The 15668-nt window shown below is 47.2% G+C and overlaps 1 protein-coding gene across 1 annotated transcript; it reads right to left on the bottom strand.

Moving 5' to 3' along the window:
• Positions 1 to 4295: 4295 nt before the first annotated feature.
• LOC101740356 (uncharacterized) lies at positions 4296 to 5918 on the bottom strand. The gene is made up of 2 exons (XM_004923218.5): positions 5763 to 5918; positions 4296 to 5356 (listed from the first exon to the last, which is right to left on the bottom strand). Exon 2 carries the CDS (start codon positions 5346 to 5348, stop codon positions 4500 to 4502), a length of 849 nt encoding a protein of 282 aa, XP_004923275.1. The 5' UTR covers positions 5349 to 5356; positions 5763 to 5918; the 3' UTR covers positions 4296 to 4499.
• Between the last annotated feature and the right edge of the window lie 9750 nt (positions 5919 to 15668).

The following is a 15668-nucleotide window of genomic DNA, read 5'->3' as shown; positions in this document are numbered from 1 at the left end:
GCCAAGGGACTCTTGGGTTGGGGCCTCGCGGTAAGCTGAGTGTTTTTAAAAAGTTCCGGAGCAGACCCCCGGGCACGCATCAATGGTGGAGTCCACCACGAACGATCCATTCGTGGAATTCTTCCGCCTAATGTATTCATCAATACCGGCAGAATTTTCAGTATTTAAAGCCCATCACGCCATGAATTACCCTGCGGGCTGTCACGCCCTTCGCTCTCGCGTCATTCACTTCACCCGTCTGTATGTCACACGCGCTCTCCTCCTTGTCCTTGTCATCCAACTCGGACATGGTGATCCGTTGTCCAAAATGGAAAGAGGCGCGCCACGCAGTCTCGAGCTCCCGCGGCCACCAAAATTAGTAATGGCGCGAACGCGTCGTGCCCCGTGCCCCCATTATATCGCTCCCTCTCCCCGTGGTATACCATGGCCGCGTCTGGTGGTATCTACAATAAATCAGCCCCCTTCCCCGGTAATCCTTCAAGAGAAGGCAACTTGGGACCGAGTATCGCTGACCTTTAAGGCCAAAAAATAAACATTACCAGCGCCCGTAATTTCGCGAACAGTATCCTAAATCAAGGTGCAAGCATGCGACGACCATTAGGCCCTCTTTTCTTACTTCCGTAAGCAGCGCATAAGTTTTCACACGTATACGCTCCAGGAGTGTGAACTCCGCTTGTCAGCTGTACGGGCACTCTTCCCGTAATTGTCACGCACGCCCCCTCCAGCGACAAATGTTTGGGCGATCATGCCACAGCCTTTGCATTTGCAATCAAAAAACCGCGACGGAACCGTTTAGCTGCGTCCTTGCATCTTGTGCCGAACGCAGGGTCACTCCGTAAATTACCGTTGATGTTCCTGAGCCCTAAAAATAAATCGCCGCGTCGCCCGCCAAAACCGCCTTCGAGCTTCTGGCCCTAACATCAAAGCCTCGGTACTTTTACCTTAAGTCAGCATAATTCGCCTTGCTCGGGAAGGCACCTCGTGTTTGGTTGAAGTGTTGACCCCCCTACTCTTGACCGGGTTCTGACCCCGGACGTAGATCGGACGTCGGGTGTAAGAGTGCAGGGGAGTCGTTTAGTGCAGTAGGGCTCTAAAATTCCTTGGGCCCGGGGTCTGCTCCCAACACCTGCAGATTGTCAAGTCCCACACACCTATCCCGCGCGTCCCTTTAAGCGCGGGGACCTCGTAGGAGGTTTGACCCCCGGCCCGAAAAAATAAAAAAGCATAATTCGTGTGAGGGGGGTGAAGCTGGTCATAGTGGGGGTGGGAACATGCGGGAGCCGACCCGTATTGTCTCTATAAAATGCCCAAAAACTTCCCTGCATAACTGTCGTGGTGAAGTATTCAATAATGCAGCGGCCAGCCAGTCCGATGTGTCCACGTCCCCATCGTACCCCCTGGGACCTTCTGTGACCGGGCCATGTGCACGTACACCATCCAAGTTCTGATCACAGATGCTAAGGACAAAGGGCGGAAGGCGAGTGGCAGGCGCCTTAGAACCGGTCCGAACTCGGTAGGGACGATACCCGATACATAACGGAGTGAGGTTTCGCACTCAAAAGTAGCAACCCCACTAGAAACTTAGGATGCAGAGGGTTAATCACTCACTCATACAAAAATAAACGATTATGAAAGGAAAAGTAATGTTACCGGACCGGATTTTTTCAAAACGAACTGGCGATGTTAAAACGGCAAACGAATTTAGCTTATGCACATGGAATTTTAGAACTCTCTATTGACCGGCAGCCTTCCAGGTCTTATGCCAGCAAGTGACACAACACAGAGCCGATATCACAGCCCTACAGGAGATTAGATGGGTGGGACAAGGCGTAGTTAAAAGGGCAGACTATACAGCGTACTATAGTTGTCACCCAATGCATCACTTGTTTGGAACAGGGCTCGTAGTCGGCAAGCGGCTTAAACACCTTATCATTGACTTCCAGCCAATTAACGAACGTATATGTTAAGTTAGAATAAAAGGTAAATTTAAAAACTACACAATTATTAACGTACATGGCCCAACGGAGGAAAGCACCCCAGAAGAGAAAGAGAAGTGGTACTATTATGTGGAAAGTGTATACTTTAAAGCGCCCAAAGGTGACGTTAAAATAATAATAGGAGATCTAAATGCGAAAATTGGCCGAGAAGAGGTATACCGTCGAACAATTGGACTACATAGTCTACACGAAACCTCCAATGATAACGGCACTCTTATCGACCTTGCTTCATCTTTGAATATGACTATTGGAAGCACATATTTTCCACACAAGAACATATACAAAGTTACCTGGTTTTTCGCTGACGGGGTTACTCGTAACCAAATTAACCATATTTTGATTGACCGTAGACACTACTCAAACCTCCTGGACGTTAGGAGCCACAGAAAGAAGTAGAAATAAAGACGGCCAACTGCTTAATGACAGAACAGAAGTCATTAAAAGGTGGGCAGAACACTTCCAAGAGCTACTAAACAAACCTTCATCAGTTGCTACTCATATCGATGAAGTCGAAGCTCCACTTAATCATCAGTGGCAAGAAGTGTCCCAACCGTCTCTGGAAGACACCAGAGCTTCCAGCCAAAAACTCAAAAACAATAAAGCTCCAGGGAACGACAACATCCTGGGTGAACTGCTGAAATACGCTGGGTCTCAGTTTGAAGAGGAATTCCATAAACTAGTACTGTAGATATGGAATTCTGAAGCTATGCCTGAGGAATGGAACAAAGCGGTTATTTATCCTCTCCACAAGAAGGGCGATGTGCTCGACCGTCAGAACTATCGAGGTATTTCACTCCTCAATACAGAAAATAAGATATTTGCGAACGTTCTCTTTGGCAAATTAAAACCTTTCGTGGAGCCTAGACTAGGAGAAAATCAGTGTGGTTTGCGACCTAGCAGATCAACCATCGACCAAATCTTCTCCCTACGAGAGATACCTTACCTTTTTTTTTTTCGGGTAGAGGGCCGAATCTCCTATGAGGTCCCCGCGCAAAAAGGGGCGCGCGGGGTATGTGAGACTCAACGATCTGCATGGTGTTGTGAGCAGACCGCGGGCCCAAGGATTTTAGGGCCCACCCACTAAACGACTCCCCTGCACTCTTACACCCGACGTCCGATCCCCTCCGAGGTCAGAACCCGGATGAAGTAGGGGGGCTACCGCGGTCAACACTACAACCAGATGGCGCGGCTCACCCCAAGGACGCCCAGCCGACGGAGCCTTCGAGGCGAATCGTCGAATCCAGAGCAACGCGCCAATGTATGTTCCGCTGTGTCTTCCTCGACGCCGTCCGCGCAGTGGTGGCACTGCGCCGTCGGTTCCCTTCCGGCTATTTTGAAAAGGTACCGGCCAAAACAACCATGGCCGGTCAACATTTGCGTCATTACCTACACGTATCACTTTTTTATTGATTTTAAAGCTGCCTACGACAACATACGCCGTGATTTCCTATACCAGGTTATCTATGAGATTGGCGTACCACCGAAGCTTATATCTTTAACAAAGATGACACTGGTTGCATCGCAAAGCATTGTTAAGATTCAAACATACCTATCGGATCCTTTTAGAACCCATGATGGACTAAGGCAGGGTGATGCCCTCTCCTGCCTTCCTTTCGATGTTGCAGTCGATAAGTGTATCCGGGACTCAGCAACATAGACGACAGGTAATATACATATATTACAAATCCGCTCAAGTACTGCGATATGTGGATGATATTGATGTCATTGGCAGATCATCTCTCGCAGTAGAGAGTGCTTACCTTGCTCTCGAAGCCTCGTCTCTCGAAGCCGGTCTCCAAGTAAACGCAGACAAAACTAAATTCCTGAGGGTGTCAAGGGACACACGTGAGGACACAGCGCATAAAATTGTTGGCCAGAATACTTTTGAATCTGTGAATGAATTTGTATATCTTGGTTCTCTGATAATGAATAATAATGACATAACAGCAGAAATAGTTAAGAGAATACTGTCGGCGAATAAATGCTACTTCGGCCTGCTTAAATAAAATAATATAAATGAAATGAAAAAAATAAAAAATGGGTCTCCTTTAAAGGCGCTGGGGCAGCTCTTAGCAAATCCCACCCCTCCTGGCTGAGCCTTTGCTCGCCCACCTGTCCTGGTGAAACAGGAAAAACCTCCCCTCATTCATAAAAAAAGTATCGTGTTATAGACCCGTAAAACTAATTATGGAATATCATGTCGCCTATTCAATAAGATTATTACTTTTTGAAACAATTGTTCGTTGTAGGTACATTATGTTTCGAGTATTGAGATAAATAAGAAATAAAACAACAACATTCCACAACAATCATTCATTTCGATCAAAACACGCTATTTCTATAATTAAAATTACTTTTACAGGTTAAACTCGTGTTTGTGATTGTTATTATTAAATTCCCAATTCTTCGAATCCTTTACAGTTTTCGTGCATGTCTGACACGGTTAGTCTGTAAAAGTAATTTTAATTATCTCTACAACACGCAAAATCCGAAGATAATACGTTATTCCGCTGGTTGGTTATCCAACTGTGAGAAAATAACATCGAGATCACGAATTCTTTTCTCATATTCCAACTTCTCTTGGTCGTTGAATACGTATGGTTCGCTGGTCGCGTTGGGATAGATGATGTAGGGCTGTTTTTCGCACATAAACCACGCTCCGTGCTCTATCGTGATCGGAGGCTTAGAGATAAACGCTGAGGTTGGATTAGATGAAAGACCTCCGATCTTCTTCGCACCATCCGAAGCGACAACATACGGTTGATTGTTCGCTCCGATGTAGTACAAGTTGTCATCCCAGTCCAGCGCTATTTTCTCAGCATGCTCAGCCTCGTTGACCTTGATCTTCTTGGTGCCTTCCTCCGTGACCTTGTAGACGACGTGGTCTTCCGTCAGAATGTACAGGTCGTTGGTGCGGTTCTCTTTCGCGATCCCAATGATGCTGTCACTCAGATTGCCGTATTTCTCAAGCTTCTCTGTTTCTGTGTCGTAAACGAAGATACCGTCCTTATTGCTCATATAGGTACGCGAGCTCGGAGACCAATCAGAGATCGCCATGCCGTCTTTTAAAAATTTTTTCACTTTGCCGTTCTTGTGGGCGTATATACCCTTGTACTCTTTCTTGTCACCCGTAGTTATGTAACGTAGGATGAATGTTGTGGTGTTAGAATCAAGGTTTCCGCTGGAGTTTTCGGGGACTGAGCTGCTATTGTTTTCGCTGGTGTCATTAAGTGGATCGGTTATGTCATGTTTGCTGGAGTCGGTGTCGTAATCCTTTTGCGGCAATGAGTGAGAATCAGCCGTCTTCAGGCAGACTAGTAAGCTTGCCAGGCAAACTAACAGCACCCTCATCTTGGAATCTATAATGTCAATAAAAAGAGTCTATAGTACTATAGAGGGGAAGGTGAGCGTCACGTCAGTCAGACATCACGTGGGGACCGGAGCGTCCCCCGGGCCCCCGCGTGCGCTCGTCGCCCGGGTGACACTTTGGATAAGATCTCGAGTGTGCGCCATTCAGTGTCAACTAATCAACATTGTTATTGAACTTGGCACGAACTGGAATCCTATTAAGTTTTTCACGGACGTTAATGTGAAAATTTAATTTAAAACCCTCTACTATAATGCCGTTGGTAGTTATGACTTCGACCTCATGTCTCAAGGCAGGCTTCCTGCTGTGGTCATGGGCTCAGTTTTCGAGCACTATTTGCATCCATCTCAAGCATTGACGAACATCTAAATACAATAAGAATAAGAACAGTGACTTACCGTTTCGAGCAACAGAGCACGACTGACACTTCTGTATTTGTCCGATCTGTATTTAAGAAACATAAAAGATGTTTAGAAAAAACAACAGATACCCTTGAGGTCAAGTACATATTGTATCATTCACGAGACGTGCGCCGCGACTTCGTCCGCGTGCAATTCAACAAAGTACCTGGATAATAGTCCCAGTATTGGCCGAGTGACTCCATTTATCATGATACAAAGTAACCTAGTATTATAATAATATGTATGTGGTAATCAAAGTCATTGAGTATATTTGTGTTCAATTTTATCCGTTCATTAAATTCGTTCAGACATTTTTACTTGATTGATATTTGCGAATTATCGTGTGCACTATTGTTAAAAAAACTATCTCAGTGAATTTACTGACTACATACAAGCGGCTACATACATGGACACCTTACAGCCTATGTTTGCCACCCCCGATTACTCTCTTTAGACAACCCATACCCTGGGCCAGGAAGGTCAAGTACCTGGGCGTTACCCTGGATGCATCGATGACATTCCGCCCGCTATAAAATCAGTCCGTGACCGTGCCGCGTCTATTCTCGGTAGACTCTACCCCATGATCTGTAAGCGGAGTAAAATGTCCCTTCGGAACAAGGTGACACTTTACAGAACTTGCATAAGGCCCGTCATGACTTACGCGAGTGTGGTGTTCGCTCACGCGACCCGCACACACATAGACACCCTTCAATCTCTACAATCCCGCTTTTGCAGGTTGCTGTCGGAGCTCCGTGGTTCGTGAGGAACGTTGACCTACACGACGACCTGGGCCTCGAGTCTATCCAGAAATACATGAAGTCAGCGTCGGAACGGTACTTCGATAAGGCTATGCGTCATGATAATCACCTTATCGTTGCCGCCGCTGACTACTCCCCGAATCCTGATCACGCAGGAGCTAGTCACCGTCGACGCCTTAGACACGTCCTTACGGATCCATCAGATCCAATAACCTTTGCATTAGACGCCTTCAGCTCTAACACTAGGAGTAGGCTTAGGGACCTCGGTAACCGTACTCGTCGAACTCGACAAAGAGTTCGCCGTGCAACCTAACCCATGAATCAGCTCGCTGAGTTTCTCGCCGGATCTTCTCAGCGGGTCGCGATTCCGATCCGGTAGTAGATTCATTCGCGAAGCAGCTACTCTTGAGCTGTTAGGTCTCCTTCGGAGGCGCTCGGGTAGCTTTTAGCAAATCCCACCCCTCTTCGCTGAGCCTTTGCTCGCCCACCTGTCCTGGTGAAACTGGAAAGGCCTCCGGGCCAGCAGTAATCCTTCAATCATAAAAAAAAGCCTATGTTTGCTTGAACGCGACGATAATTATGTTGTTAAGGTACTGGCCAAAAATGAACTAGATAGCGCCCTTAAACAGCTTAATGATTTCGATAAATAAAATGTTTACAAAAATAATATTTCTACAATACTATTAATAACTCACACTTGGAGTTGCGTAGTACTTTGTTATCAATCAATAAAATCAATTACTATAACGAATTGAATCTACAATTACCATTATGGTTAACTTAATGCCAGGTATATTAATTAAAGATATTATGATCTATATTTTATCCATAAGACAATATGTACCGATAGCTTAGTTGATCGGCTGCTTAGATAAATTCTTAAATGATCATGAATTCGTATCCGTTTCACAAGATTAATGTTTTTTCTATTGCTTTTTTGAAGTGAAACTTCTTTGGGCACGTTGAGAGTAAAATTTAATCCACGACAGATTCGTTACGGCTAGAGAAAAAAGATACAATTTAGGAAGAGCGAGAGTGAGAAAACAGTCAGAGCGTCTCGCGAACCACTCGACCTTTGAGAGAAGGAGACATTTTCGTCGTTATTTTAGCGACATATATTGGAATTCATATAAGCTACTACTACTGTTTAGTTTCTAAAATATTACCGAGAGCGGTATTTTAAATAAAAGTAATCATTATCAATGATGCGATAGGAAAACCAGTAGCTTAGTTATTATATATATATATAAGTTATTTTATTTGTGAGGAAAAGCGAGTAGAAACGGCTGGAAAGGCTTGTTTTAATAGGTTGGGGAAAAAGTTTCTTCGCATTTTTAAAAAAAATCCACAACATTTTTAATATAGTTTATTTACCTTTAACTAAAGTATGTAACAGGCATTTTGTTTGATAGCTTTTTGCTATCTTGTAGGTAGGGACATGATCCCATTGCTATAGAAATTTTGGGGCTTCTGATCAAAATACCGCGACAATTATTGGTTTTGGCAGTCCTCTCGTGATGTTAACCTGACACTGCCTAAAGAATTCTGAAGAGACTGAAACAGGTGGAAATCTGAAGGTGCAAGGTCAGCACTATACGTCGGATGCATTAACACCTGCCAGCCAAGCTCTCTTAATTTTTGCTGAGTGGCTAAAGATGTGTGAAGTCTAGCGTTATCATGATGAAAAACCACACCCCTTCTGTTGATTAATTCCAGCCGCTTTTTCTCAACTTCTTGCTTTAATCTCATCAGTTGTTCGCAGTAGAGTTCAGAATCTATGCTCCTGCCTGGTGGTCACAGCTCATAGTGAATAATACCCTTCCAATCCCACCAGACAGACAGCATCACCTTGTTGCGAGTTAACCCGGATTTCGCCACATTCTGTGAAGCCTGACCGGCCTTTGACCACGACCTTTTTCGCACGTTCTTGTCGTACGTGATCCACTTTTCATCACCAGTTATCAGCTTCTTCAAAAATGATTCGGTTTCATTACGTCGTACTAAAGAATCACAAATGAGTACACTGTTCATTAGGCTTCTTTCAGTGAGCTCGTGAGGTACCCAAATATCGAGCTTTTTTGTGCTCCCAGTTTTTTTCAAATGCGCTAAAACTGTTTTGTGGTCAATTTTCCGTTCTTCAGCTACGTTGTAACTATTGATATGCCGATCTTGCTCCACTTTTTCAAAAATGGCATCCATTTTATCCGTAATACCGACCAGCGCAACCAGAGCAACGTGCATCTTTGACATCAAAATTTCCGGATTGAAAACGCTTAAACCAAATTTGTGCTACTCTCACAGACGCTGCACTAGGTCCATAAACATCGCAATTTTTTTTCACGGCTTGCTTTGCTTTTTTACCTTTTTTGTAGTAAAATTTTAAAATGTATCGAATATCTTCATTAGATTCATTCATCTTGACAGTACGAAAAATAAATAAAAATCACACATCTCCCTAATTTTAATTTGGAATTATCTTCTTTAAAATTTAAACTTTTAATGATACCAAAACCAGCCAGATACAAATAGTATAGCCAAAGAGATTTTATTACAAATTCATACATATTATAATGGAAAAGTATAATGGAACTAGCAAACCCGGCGAACTCCGTTTCGCCACCAGATGGCTTCGTTTTATGTAACATTTCGTTTGGTGATTAAAAGATGAAGAATTTTTTTTTGTTTGTTTTATATTTGAAAAGGAAAAAAAAAATCATTTCACAACAGTAATGAATTCATTTCGATTACAAAAATGAAGTGTTATTTAATTGAACTTCTCTAAGTAAATGAAAGTGAATCCAAAGTAAATACTGAATCGAAGCGTTATACGTGTCTTTGGTAAACCACATTTTTTGTTTTTTGTTCTGACGTTAACACAAACAAAGCGGATGGTTTCCCAACTGGTGAACACGCAACGTATAACTGCCCATGTGAAAAACAATGATTTTCTAAATTTATCCCGCAAACACTAAGCGATTGGCCTTGCGACTTATTAATTGTCATTGCGAACGCAAGGCGAACTGGAAATTGCAATCGTTTGAAGTCAAACGGAAGATCAGTCGGATACAATGGTATTCGAGGAATACATATATTTTCACCTGCGTACTTTCCGTTAATAATGGTTGCCTCAATCAAATTCGGCATAAGTCTTTTTACCGAAAGTCGAGTACCGTTGCAAAGTCGCCCTGGATTGAAATTACGCAATATCATAATGACTGTACCAACTTTGAGTTGCAAGTTATGTGGTGGAAATCCTGGTAATTCCAGAGAGTTCAAAAACTCCGTTGGATAATTTACTACATCATTGGGATTTGTTATGGAATCAACGGATTTGTATGTCACCAAATCGCCAGCAATTTTTGATTGAATGGTGAAATTCAGTGCGTGTACATCATTATTCTTTGCGGCAAGAATTGCTCGTTGACTTAACCAAACATAATTCTAATAATTCTCACTAATGTTTGGGAAAACATTTTCAATAAGAGCTAATTGAGAGTCTACAAATCGGCGGTAAAAAGTCGTTGGTAAGAGTAATTAATCCAGATGTCGCATCAACTGGGACTTTTCCATTGTCAACAGCTAACAATTGTTTGGAAAATTGTGCAGCACTTTGATCATTTTGAAGTTGAACTCTCATATTAGTGGTAAGTGATAATGTTTTTACGTTATTTCATAAAAGTGATGCCTTCAGGCAAGCATTCAATTCATCTGCAGGCGTTCCACGGGGAATTCCTGGCAACGTCTGCCTGAAATCGCCTGCCAACAATATCATCAAGCCGCCAAAGATGTTGTTATTTCGCCGAAAATCCTTCAGTGTGAAGCTAAGTGCTTCAAGTGATTTCTTATGTGCCATTGTGCACTCATCCCAAGCAATGAGCTTGCATTGCATCAACAATTTTCCCATTGCACTGGATCGGGAAATATTGCATGTTGGAGTATCAATTGTGTTTAAATTGAGTAGCAACTTTAGCGCAGAATGTGCAGTACGACCGCCATCTAGAAGAGGCGCCGCAATTCCAGATGATGCTAAAAAAGCCAAAGCTATGTCACATCTTGATCGAATAGTGGCCAAAATCAATGAAATGACAAATGTTTTCCCTGTTCCTCTAGGTGCGTCCAGGAAGAATAGACCACCAGTATTATTGTTCATCGCCTGCATTAATGTTTCGTATACTTGTTTTTGCTGTTCATTCAGCAACAGCACATTGTATTGCAGCTCTCGATTTAATCAGCTCAGCTCGTTGTGCCGCATTAGCCTCAGTGAAGTAAACTCTTTGACCATTTTCCAAACGCACTGCTAAATGTACAACTGTGGGATATCTTTCATGAATTTGAAATGACAATAATCGCCACAGTGCTTCATTACTAGTGACGTATCTGCCCATTTGGAAGTTGCTGATTTCGTCATTGGCATTTTCCGACGCAATACCAAACACAACCATGTCCCTGCACTTTGTGACGTACTTGCACAAATATTTGATTGATTTGGCCGAATGACAACTCTCAACGTTTGCATGTGTTTCGAAAAATCGTGATAGCAGCGGGCAATATGGTACAATGAATTCATTTCCGATCTCAATCTCTTGATTTTGATCTTTAACTTTGATAGTTCGACCATTATCTTCTTTTGAACGCCGACGATAAACTGGATATCCATCGTTCCCTGTGACTGTTTCAGCAACTAACGGTCGCGGATATCGTTTTGTGCACTTTCCATCAGCCATGCAAGGCAATAATGGATTTAATGCACCGCACGGTCCATGCACCATCTGTGTCGTCACAATGTCGTGTAGATGGGGATTCGTGACTGGATCAGGAATTTCAGCTGATACGATGTCATCCACTTCATTTGAATGTAATTTGGTCAGCAACCAAATTAGAATATGAGCATGCGGTAAACATTCGTTTAGTAATTAGATTTAAAATAAGAATTTAATCGATAAGAAATTTAACTTTTTATTATTTTTCCTGGGTTCTTAGCTTTGAGATTATTATAAATATAATCTATGTTATATGTTTAGTTCGATTTATGTTAAAAAGAATATAAAGTAACAAACAAAAATGTTGTAAAACGTTATTTATTTCAAAAGGTTTCTAAACGTTTTGTTGGTTTTCAAAATGACATCCAGCAAAGTGACGTTTTCTAAAGTCGGGGCGGAAAGTGGGGCGGAATAAGCCCCCTGAGCAGAGAACAATGAGTACCTAGCTGTCAAACAATGTATCACGCACGGGCGCCATCTACTTAAAATGTTGATTTGTAGTACATGCTATGTATCAGAGATGGCGCTGTATGTGAAAAAAGATGTTCCCGCTTTTCTGTTGAAAATTTTCTGAATGAATATGCTGAATGCTGAATTTTCTTTGCTATAAACCTCACGGAGCCCGAGATCTTTCCAACGAATGCAAAACCGTGAAAATCGGTTCCTGCGTTCTGGAGTTATAGCGTCAGGAAGGAAAACCCGACTTATTTTTATATAGTAGATTAGTTTTATTACCAATACCTATTATATTGGTTTCTTGAGTCATAGGAATCAAGGATAATTTAATTTTGTTCATTAAAGAAGTGGTGATAAAAGAGGCTTGGCTTCCACTGTCAAGTAATGACACCCTTTTTTTTTTTTTTTTTTTTTTTTTTTCGGATAGAGGGCCGAACCTCCTACGAGGTCCCCGCGCAAATGGGGCGCGCGGGGTATGTGGGACTCAACGATCTGCATGGTGTTGTGAGCAGACCGCGGGCCCAAGGATTTTAGAGCCCACCCACTAAACGACTCCCCTGCACTCTTACACCCGACGTCCGATCCCCTCCGAGGTCAGAACCCGGATGAGGTAGGGGGGCTACCGCGGTCAACACTACAACCAGACGGCGCGGCTCACCCCAAGGACGCCCAGCCGACGGAGCCTTCGAGGCGAATCGAAGGCTCTGAAACGTCGGCCGTCTCGGTACGGCAGCCCGTCGGGCCGCCCAGACGGTGCCGCTGGTGTCCCGGAATACCCCGCTGGACCAGAACCAGCCTGCCGGGTCGGGACGCGATACACCGTCGACCGGTCGCTCTATTCACTCCACGGCAGCGCGCTAGAGTGCTGGTAGCGCGCCGCGCGGCCTCACCCCCTCAGGTCGCCCCTTGACCTTCACCGGGGGGAGGCCGCCACCTACAGGGGCCGGGACGTACGGGCGTATTCCCGCCTCCGGCCCCCGGCTCGACGGCGACGGATCGGTGCGGAAAGGGAAGAGCTCTCCCTCTCTCGCTCCGCCGCCTCCTTCTGCGATATGGTGGACTCGCAGAAGTCGAGCATCGCCTTCCAGGACGCGTCGCTGCCGAGCATCGTAGCCACGACGCGCGGCAGCGAGAGGTCCTCTCCAATGACCGCGACGAGGGCGGCGCGTTGCTCGTCGAATCCAGAGCAACGCGCCAGCGTGTGTTCCGCTGTGTCTTCCTCGTCGCGGTCCGCGCAGTGGTGGCACTGCGCCGTCGGTTCCCTTCCGGCTATCTTAAAGAGGTACCGGCCAAAACACCCATGGCCGGTCAACATCTGTGTCAGCCGGAAGGTGAGGCATCCGCGGTCGCGGCCCACCCAGTCCGCGAGAACCGGGCGGACCGCCTCGACGGTACGGAGGCCGGCCGACGGGTCCGCCAAGCGGCAAGACCACGCCTCCAGCACGGACCGCCGAGATTGGAGCCTCCGCGCTCGAACTACTCCTTCGCCGGGGCGCCCTTCCCCCCTAGAGCGAAGGTCACTACGCCACCGGTAATCGGCAGCGAGCGCCTCCGCCTCCAGGTCCCAGGGTGGCGCCCCGGCGAGCAAGCACGCCGCCTCGAAGGAGACCGTGCGGTATCCTCGGATCGCCCTGACCGCGATCGCGCGCTGCGGACGTCGCAGCGCCGCGACGTTCTTGCGGGTCAGGGCGTGGCACCATACGGGAGCCCCGTATAGTGCCATCGACCGCACCACCCCCATGTAGAGGCGGCGCGCCACCTGATCGGGACCCCCGACGTTTGGAAGCAGCCGGCTCAAAGAGCCGGCCGTCGCCATCAGTCGAGGGCCCAACTTCGCAAAGTGAGCGCGGAAGTTCCACCGACCATTCAGTTCAAGGCCGAGGTACCGAAGACCGGTCACCCCGACCCCGACGCGGACGCCTCCGATCACGAGGTGGGCACCCAGAGGCGGCGCTCGTCCCGGCCCGTGAAAGAGCAGGGCCTGGGTTTTGTCGAGCGCCACCTCGAGCCCCAACCGTCGGATCCTGGTGACGACGTGTGCCACGCCTGCGCACGCCAGACGGGCAGACTCCCGGTAGTCCCTCCCCGGAGCTACGACCAACGTGTCGTCAGCGTAACAAATTACGCTGAGCCCGGGGAGGGGTCCCCGAATGACGCCCCGCAGGACCCAGTCGTAGCCGATGTTCCACAGCAGGGGGCCCAGGACGGACCCCTGCGGAACACCACGCTCGACGGGGAAGCGGTACATCGCCCCACCGTGTCCGATGCACTGGATCGACCTGCCCTCGAGGTAGGAGCCGATCAGTCGCGGAGGTATGCGGGGACGCCGTGATACTCCAGCGCCCCCGCGATCACCGACCAGGGCAGGGTGTTGAAGGCGTTCCTTACATCTAAGGATAACGCCATCGCCACCCCGCCCCGGGATACGGCTTCATCGGAGAGGGCCCGCACGCGCAGAATTGCGTCGATAGTCGAGCGGCCCTCTCTGAAGCCGTATTGCTCCGCCGAAAGATCGGGACCCGTCTCGGTCAGGTGCCGGACGATGCGGGCCGCGACGATCCTCTCGAGCATCTTGCCCGCTTCGTCCAGCAACACGATGGGGCGATAGCCCGCGGGTGAGTCCGCGGGGCGCCCGTCCTTCCGCAGAAGGACCAGTCTGCCCGTCTTCCATTTCGACGGGAACCGTCCCGACTCGAGGCACGCTTCGAAAAGCCCCCCGAGCCGGTCCCCTAGGGCCTCGAAGGCCAAGCTCCAGACCCGGCCGTGAACACCGTCAGGGCCGGGGGCCGCGTCCTTCGCTCTCATTCTGGACACGGCCGCATGGATCTCCGCCCCCGTGATAGGGGGAGGGGGCTCCTCGGCAGCGGGAACGCTGGGGCGACGCGGAGGCGTGCCCCACGTGGCGTCCATCTGGGGGGGCTCAAAGTCTCCCCCCGCTGCTGGCGGGAAAAGCGCGGAAACTATTTCCCGCAGCTGCCGAGGCTGGAGCCGCTCGGTCACCGGGAGCGCCCACGGCTGCAGTTTCCTGCGAACCATCTTGTATGGGCGCCCCCAGGGATCTTCGTCGAGCGACTCCAGGAGAGTCGTCATGCTCTGCTTCTTGGCCTCGCCGATGGCCAGCTGCAACGCCGTCTGCTTTTGACGACAGTCAGCGTGCAGCCGGGCCGCCGTCTCCGCGAACGTTGCGTCGCGACTACGGCGGCGGCGGTGGCGTGCGCTCCGGCGGCGCGCCCTCACGCACTCCTCTCGGAGTCTTGCGATCTCGGGCGACCACCAGAATGCACCCCCACGTGGAAGTAATGACACCCTAAGATTAACTAATTTAATTTGAATAGTAGGTAAAAGTACCTGAATAGTGTAACAATTTGAGTGCAGATCCACTATTTTAATTTAATTACAACTTGCCATGCACGGGGCTAAAAGGCTGGAACGGAAGAGAGGATTGCCAAGCGCAAATCATATAATTAGCAACTTAGTTAGAACTTAGATGTTACCATTACAGTATTATAATATTTTGATTGCACATATTTTGGTTGAACATATTACGTGGAGACTCTTCGAACACTGGTAGGGGACGACGCGACACTGTCATTTCCATCCTAGCACTGTATCTTCCGTCTCAGGGAAAATATTTGAAAAGGGCCGCACCACGGAGATCACTTCTGGAAGTGATTCTGTCACGTTGTATCAAGATGAACAAATGCGCTTTCTTGGTGTTTCTACAGAGCTGTGGAATATATTTTTCCTAATGAGATTCAAGATCTAAAGCGGACTTTTAGCGAGCCCTCAGGGTAGGCAGCGCCCAGGACGTGTCTCCGGCGTTGTTGGTGTCCACGAACAGCAGTAACCACATACATCGAGTGCTTTACTTTATGCTCGTAACAATACGCTCTATATGGTCCAAGTAAACAAGAAATAAAACAACAACA

This window comes from Bombyx mori, chromosome 7 (assembly GCF_030269925.1).
Source record: "Bombyx mori chromosome 7, ASM3026992v2".
NCBI classification, from domain to species: Eukaryota; Metazoa; Arthropoda; class Insecta; order Lepidoptera; family Bombycidae; genus Bombyx; species Bombyx mori.
Note: the sequence above shows the minus strand (reverse complement) of the source record. Positions and strands in the feature narration are given on the sequence as shown.

Coding starts and splice junctions, on each gene's coding strand:
- LOC101740356 (XM_004923218.5), bottom strand. CDS start 5,348: ATGAGGGTGCTGTTAGTTTGCCTGGCAAGCTTACTAGTCTGCCTGAAG.